The sequence below is a fragment of the Sinocyclocheilus grahami genome, unplaced genomic scaffold, assembly GCF_001515645.1.
Source record: "Sinocyclocheilus grahami isolate Dianchi unplaced genomic scaffold, SAMN03320097.WGS_v1.1 scaffold1585.1, whole genome shotgun sequence".
Classification (NCBI taxonomy): domain Eukaryota; kingdom Metazoa; phylum Chordata; class Actinopteri; order Cypriniformes; family Cyprinidae; genus Sinocyclocheilus; species Sinocyclocheilus grahami.
The window spans coordinates 91,001-99,411 of record NW_015506764.1 but is presented as its reverse complement, the minus strand read 5'-3'; the positions used below and the strand labels follow the sequence as shown (position 1 = coordinate 99,411).

Here is an 8,411-nt window from a genome sequence, read left to right as displayed (position 1 = left end):
CCCCCCCCCCATCCCGCCTGTTACCAGGCAACCATCACCTGGGAAACGCCGCATTTAATGATCTATACAGGCGACCGTGAAACAGCCTCGTCACAGCGATGACACGACGGTCGCCATGGAAACACTGCAAAAGTGTGTGTGTGCAAGTGTGTGTGTGTGTGTGTGTGCAAGTGTGGGTGTGTATGTGGGTGTGTGTGTGCAAGTGTGTGTGTGTGGGTGTATGTGTGCAAGTGTGTGGGTGTGTGTGTGTGATCTTGTGAAGATGACAGACTGAAATCTGTGAAACATCGACATGCGCAAAAACATTTATATTCACATCATAAATACCTACACACAACTACACACTTTTAATGAGGCTTCGCTTAAAAGTGTTTCTATAGGGTTCATCTGCATGTGGCCTTCAGCAGCGAGCAGAAGAGAGAAAATATGTTCTCTGGAGCAAAAACAAGAGAAAACCATTCAAACCAGCTTAAGTCGTGACATGAGCACGAGTCAGTGAGTGACAGAGTTTAACACAGTCACAGCCAATCAGAACACTTCTGATGTTAATATGCAGCTGTGGAGCAGGATTCTGGACCAATGAGATTTCACTGTGGGCGGGGCTACACAACTGTGGTAGCTTGTTACTATTTTTAAAAAAATGTAAAAATTCCTGATGAAGGTCATGCGACCGAAACGTCGTCAATAAATAAATATTTCGTTTAAAAAAATATTAAAAATATTAATTTTTGTCTCCAACGCACCTATCTTTTGCCGTCAGGTGTGCGGAGTTTAATTGTTAATTAAAAAATATATAAATAAAATATTTTTTAATTTTGAGTAAACATTGTGTAAATTACTGACAGTCTTCAATAATTGTAGTTAAAAATATTTCAATAATATATAAATATAATATATTATTTTATATTTTAAATAAATACTATGTAAAATACCAGTAATAATTTTACTGACAGTCTTGAAGTAAAATAGTTACAAATAATTTTTCAAAAAATAATACAGAAATATATAATATTTTTATATTTAAATGAAAAATTTACTGACGGTCTTGAATTAAAATAACTAAAATAATACATTATAATAATACAAAAATAAATATTAAAATATATTTTGAGTAAACATTGTGTAAAGTACCAGCAAAATATACAAAAATTAAAAATATTATATTTAAAAAATGCGTAAATATATATAATTTTGTGTAAAATATTTATAGAAATTTCCCTGATAGTCTCGAATAAAAAAGATAAAAATATTACAATAATATATACATATATATATACAGTGGGTACGGAAAGTATTCAGACCCCCTTAAATTTTTCACTCTTTGTTATATTGCAGCCATTTGCTAAAACAAAGGGTCTGAATACTTAGGACCATGTGATATTTCAGTTTTTCTTTTTTAATAAATCTGCAAAAATGTCAACAATTCTGTGTTTTTCTGTCAATATGGGGTGCTGTGTGTACATTAATGAGGGAAAAAAATGAACTTAAATGATTTTAGCAAATGGCTGCAATATAACAAAGAGTGAAAAATTTAAGGGGGTCTGAATACTTTCCGTACCCACTGTATCACTGACAGTCCTAAACAAAAATGTTTGAAAATATAAAAATGATACATAAATATGAAATATAATTTTTACTTACAGACAAAAATTTAAAACATTAGGTCACACTTTATTTAAAGGTCCAATTCTTGCATTAACAACAACTTTTGCCTCAATAAACCCCTAATTTGCTGCTTATTAATAGTTAGTCAGGTAGTTATGAAGTGCAGAATTAGGGATGTAGAATATGCTCATGCAGAACATGTGCTTCATAAGTACTAATAAACAGCCAATATGTTATTAATAGGCATGCTAACTAGTTAATGATTAGAATTGGTCCCTAAAGTGTTACCAAATATTCAATCAATTTAAAAATATAAATATGATTTTTTTACATTTTGAATAAATATTTTGTAATGTTCATTTTACATATCTTTGCTTATATTAAACTATCAGCAGTACATTAGCAATTGCACATGTTGCCTTCTAGAAATCATAATCCACTTTTGAAAGCACACATCAGATGATCGCCTTTAAAAACAACCCAGCAGACAGACAGACAGACACACACACAGACAGACACACAGACGGACAGACAGACAGACAGACAGACACACAGACAGACACACAGACGGACAGACAGACAGACAGACAGACACACAGACAGACACACAGACGGACAGACAGACAGACAGACAGACACACAGACAGACACACAGACGGACAGACAGACGGACAGACAGACACACACACAGACAGACAGACACACAGACAGACACACAGACGGACAGACAGACAGACGGACAGACACACACACACACACAGACACAGACAGACAGACAGACACACAGACACACAGACACAGACAGACAGACAGACACACAGACAGACAGACACACACACACACACAGACAGACACACAGACAGATACACAGACAGATGTCTCACACTGTTTTCAAATCATGTCTATAACACTTCCACACAGATTCCACAGAAAGCCGGTCTGCCATAAATTAAATCTAATGTTAGTCTAGTGTTCTGACCTTCATGAAGGTCTTGAGGTTCTCCTCCTCTCGCAGGAAGTCCTTGTACAGCGTGCTCCACTGAGACACCAGGTGCAGTACTTTCCTCTTCCTGAAGAGGGCCTCCTTTCCCTCCTCCTTCCCCCGGCAGCGCTTCGTAGAGTAGGTGAGATCCGGTTAAAGACCAACAACTAACTAACTAATAAACACAGGGCTTCAGATGAACACACAGAAGAGCTTCGCTATACACTACAGACCGCAGATAAAGAAATATATTCATCCCACCACTACACAAAGACACAACTGTCGTTATCAATTAAAAATATTACAAATATTTAGAGAATACAAAAATATAAACAAAATATATCTTTTATAAGTTTGATTAATTTTTTTTGTGTAAAACCCTGGTATAAATTGTAAAGCCTGACAACACTACATAATATAATAATAATAATAGCAATTATAATATACTGTATATAAAATATATATCTAATATGTGACCCTGGAACACAAAAGCAGTGTTAAGTCGCTGGGGTATATTTGTAGCAATAGCCAACAATTCATTGTATGGGTCACAATTATACATTTCTCTTTTATGCCAAAAATCATTAGGATATTAAGTAAAGATCATGTTCCATGAAGATATTTAGTACATTTCCTACCGTAACTATATCAAAACTTAATTTTTGATTAGTAATATGCATTGCTAAGAGCTTCATATGGACAACTTTAAAGATGATTTTCTCAATATTTAGATTTTTTTGCACCCTCAGATTCCAGATTTTCAAATAGTTGTATCTCAGCCAAATATTGTCCGATCCTAACAAACCATACATCAATGGAAAGTGTTTATTCAGCTTTCAGATGATGTATAAATCTCAATTTCGAAAAAATTGGCCTTTATGGTTTTGTGCTCCAGGGTCACATATCATATTTATTATATTTTCTTATTTATTTATTAATCTATTAAAATGCTGCACTTTCTACGTAACTAATGATACATTTTCCTTTTTCTCAACCTCATTTGAACATTTGATTAATTTTTTTTGTGCAATTTATATATATATATTTTTTAAATGTAACAATATTTTATTATATTTGTTTAAATATGATTCTGCAAGGACTATAATTATATGTTGAATATTTGTTTAATTTTTTCAGCTTCAATTCTCTCTCTCTCTCTCTCTATATATATATATATATAAAGAAAGATTTAAAGTTTTTTTATATATTTTTAATAATATAAAATAATATAATTTACTACAAATAAAAACATTTACTATATCTAATATAGTAGTTATTATATTTGTTTCAGTAAATAATAAAAAATATATATATAATATATAAATTACAAATAAAAAACCATTATATCTAATTTAATATTTATTATATTTGCTTACAATTCTGCATTTTCTAGGTTACAAATGAAAAACATTTTGGTCATGTATTTTAAATTACACATTACACAACAGATTGTTATTGAGAAAAACCCCTTTGTGCTGTTATGAACGTACATGAAGACGGTCTTTAGCTGTGACTATATTTATAAACACAGCACGGCCGTACTGCTTGATTATAAAACACACACAACACATCCGCATGGGTCGAGTGAAGAGCCTCTCGGTGGCTCTGGAAGACGTTATGGAGCGATCTGAAGGATATTGTCCCAGCAGCGCCTGGCAGAGCTCACTGGTGGACATGAACACCAGATACGTCAGCAAGAAGTCGTCCAGAAGCATTTCTGCAAGAAAACATCAGCACACACAAACACAGATCAGCAGACAGTTCACTCTCCTGCAAGGCATGTTTAATGAGAGCTTTAATGAACGCCGGGCTCATTAGTGCTGTTTGATCAGGCAAGTGTCACTGTTACATGTGCTCACACTCGGCTTACTGAGCTAAACAAAAAGATCCTCACGGCAAGAACTCAACTTTGGCACATAACTGTGTGTTTCTTGTTGAGGAAAAGAGGCCAGATTTTCACCTGGTAGACAATGAATCTGAACAGTCTCCTAACGGATATGAATATGCAAATCAGCTCCTAAATGTCATTAGTAAAATTATTTATTATAAATATTATATACATATAAAAATGTTAGAGAGAGAGAGAGAGAGAGAGAGAGAGAGAGTTCTAGTCTTTTGACAGACAGCATTGAATTAAAAAAATATTTTAAAATATTATAAAAATATATATAAACTTTTTCAAAAAAAATTATTTATTTATTTTTAAATATAGACATATAACTTGCAACATATTTAAATATAAAGTTATATTTTTCTATATATACTGTATTACTCTATAGAGTATAGACGGAGTTAATTTTTGGTTTATATACACACATACACATATACAAAAATTTTGAGTAAACAATATAAATACTGAGTAATAAATAGTAAACATATTGATAAAATACTAGTAATTTGACAAAGTCTTGAACAAAAAAAATACTTTAAAATATTAAAACCTTATATAAATCTTGAATCTAAAAAAATGAGTAAATATTGTGCAATACAGGTAGAAATATTAATGACAGCCTTGAATAAAAATAAATATTAAAACTATGAGACATTCAGCGCAGTATTCCTGCTCTCTACCCACAACCCCCTTCTTCCTCTCTGTTTGTCTTCTCTGCGTCTGCTGATAAATATTCATTTCCATTTTTATCGCTGGTGCCTGTGTGAACAGAAGGCCGGCCCACAATGCTGCGCTGCACCTTCACCTGCTGCTGAGAGACACAATCAGACACCAGTCAGTGTGTGTGTGTGTGTGTGTGTGTGTGTGTGTGTGTGTGTGTGTGTGTGCGTGTCTGTGTGTGTGTCTGTGTGTGTGTGTGTATTATACAGTGACTTTCACAGAGGTCAGCGGTTAAAGGCAGTTTCTTCATTACCTGAGGTTTGTCTTCTAGCACAGCTCGCCAAACATTTACTATCATGAATACAATTTTATACAAAAAATTAAGGTATTTGTGAAATGTATATCTAGTGAAAAGTGATACTGCCAGTATTTAGATGATGCATGATGAAAGTGTTTTTATTAACGGATGAAGAAAATAAGTTCAACCCACTTACCAAAGGAAAAAAAAAAGTTGTTATAAATAAAATAAATAAATAAAATAAAATCTGAAAATATTTTGTAAATGCTGGTAGAATTTTAACTGACATCCTTAAATATATACATTTTTAAAATATTACAATATTACATAAATATAAAAAATGAATAACAAATACTTTTATAATTTTGAGTAAATATTATAGAGATTAAAACGTTTCAAAATATTTGAAAATTTTATGAACACGAAATATAAACTTAATTTCAACAAATATTGTGTGAAATACTGGTAGAAGTTTTACTGACAGCCCTAAATATTTTTTTAGATATTAAATATATTACATAAATAAAATATAAAATTAAATATTTTTTAAAAACATATATATATATATATATATTGAAATAAATTCAACAGTAAAAATAAAAATATTAAAAAATTATATAAATACAAAAATATACATCAATTTATATTTTGAGTAAATATACAAAATCCTAAAAAAATATGCACTCTGACTTGCAATCACATTTTTAAGTGGTCCGTAAAACAATTAAAAGTGCATTTCATTTACTGTAGATTATCTGTTTTGTAGCTACTTTTAACACCACTAAAGGTTAATTTTGACTTTTTTACGTTTCTACAGTCAGTCTGCAGCACCACGGAAGCAAAAACCAGTCTCATTCAAAGTCCTAATGATTTAATTTAATCTAAAAATACCTTGGGCTTCTCTGAACGGCCGGGTTTCCCGCTGAGAAACAGCATCACGAGACGATTTCTCACGCACAATAGAGAGTCTCTGAACAATTATCACCGAACGCCAGCGCACGTCTGAACACTAGCACTGACTCACAGTATTCTACATCAATGCTGCACTGCTCATGCATTCAGCATTTAAACACAATAGTGTAATATCAGTATGAGAAAGCGCTTCCTGTGCTTTACTTCACCACCCTCTCTCACTCTGCTGCTATCAGCCTGTCTGCCCATGGAAAAAGTCTCATCACTTGCAAGAAGCCTCGTGACCTGTACACTGGAAGAGAAGTGTAGGTAAATCAGATTTAAATGTGACCTAGCCCTTAATATTGCACAGTATAAAATATATACACAGATATGTATGTAAAAAAAAAAAAATATATATATATATATATATAAATGTATGATTATTTAAAACAAAATACAGGTTTCTCTAAAACAAAACAAGTTGTAAACAGTTGGCTTTTATTATATTATTTAATAGTATTTATATTCACTTAACAATTATCAATTGTGGTGTTATCATAATTAAAAAAAGTTATTACTTTGTATTTACTGTATATATTTATTTTACATTTAAAATGTAAATATAAATTTAATATACATAAAATGATAATTTCTTATTATAATAGGACCACAACGGATAACTATTATTTCAACTTAATATTTACTACTTTATTATTTTGTACTTAATATAATTAATATAACATAATTTAGTATGTATGATAAAGATTATGTGTGTGTGTGTGTACATTCCCTAGATTAGTTCATTATTAAAATATCTATTAAAAATTGTATAAAATAAAGCAATAAGCCCCAAGAAGCCATGGTTTACAGTGAATTTATAACAGCTAAGGGGCGTTATTAGCTACGACGCGAAGCGGAGATAAAACGGTTATTCCATATACGTAGTACGGTTTCACAGAATGAAACAGAGCTAATAAAGTGTAATGATATTAATAAAAACAGTACTCTTCCACCAAACAATGTAGTTCCTCAGAATCAGTTGTGGATGCAACACACAAATGTAAACAGAGGTGTGTGTTTGTAGAGTAATTTACAACAGCTTCGAACGTGGCTCAGCCAATCAGAATCAAGGACCGGAACGATCCGTTTTATAAATTTTTTTATATACTTATATACTTTATATATAATTAACTTATATAATTTATATATATAAATTAGTTAGTTAATTATTAAAATTATTATATTATATATAATATTATTATTAATATTATATAGATAAATTATACATTAAATAGACAGAAATATACATAAATAATATACAGTTATTGTAACTGTAATAATTATAATTATATGAAGAGTTTGGTTCCAAAACGCTATAAATCCATTTTGATTAATTTGAGTAAAAATGTGTTTTCTTTACCTAGAAAGTGGCGAGATGAAAACCACTATTTTCTGTTTCAAACTTTCACATAGCATCAGTAGGTTATAATAACATTAAAAATTCAAATCCAGATTTAGATTTTTAAAGATTTATTATAAAAACTGATTAATTAAAAATTATTCCTTTTTTTAGGGCTGCACGATAAATCGAATGCGATTGTCATGCGCATCTCGTCAGTAAAGCCGGTTCTGTGATCAATAGTAAATCTCCATCACCTGCTTTCAGATGGAGCAGCATTTACTACACAGAGCCGTAGATCACTGACAAGCTACGCAATAACACGTTCATAATCGAAGGCGATTCATCTGCAATTATGAACGCGATATTGCGTAGCTACTGTTTATAGTGCGTGGAATGGTGCGCTGTGATTGGTTGTTACCGTTTACTGTGCGTGGAATGGTGCGCTGTGATTGGTTGTTACCGTTTACTGTGCGTGGAATGGTGCGTTGTGATTGGTTGTTACCGTTTACAGTGCGTGGAATGGTGCGCTGTGATTGGTTGTTACCATTTACAGTGCGTGGAATGGTACGCTGTGGAATGGTGCGCTGTGCTGATGCTGTGATTGGTTGTTACCGTTTACAGTGCTTGGAATGGTGCGCTGTGATTGGTTGTTACCGTTTACAGTGCGTGGAATGGTGCG

At 32.1% G+C, this 8,411-nt stretch overlaps 1 protein-coding gene across 2 annotated transcripts in view; it reads right to left on the bottom strand.

Moving 5' to 3' along the window:
* Positions 1–8,411, bottom strand: part of LOC107571363 (rap guanine nucleotide exchange factor 5-like) — a 75,990-nt gene that overhangs the window by 20,509 nt on the left and 47,070 nt on the right. For both annotated transcript variants that reach the window (XM_016257683.1, XM_016257684.1), the window contains exons 12-13: positions 4,226–4,304; positions 2,585–2,729 (exon numbers count right to left, since the gene is read on the bottom strand). In XM_016257683.1, coding sequence (XP_016113169.1) covers positions 2,585–2,729; positions 4,226–4,304 — 224 coding nt within the window. The remainder of the gene's footprint in view (positions 1–2,584; positions 2,730–4,225; positions 4,305–8,411) is intronic.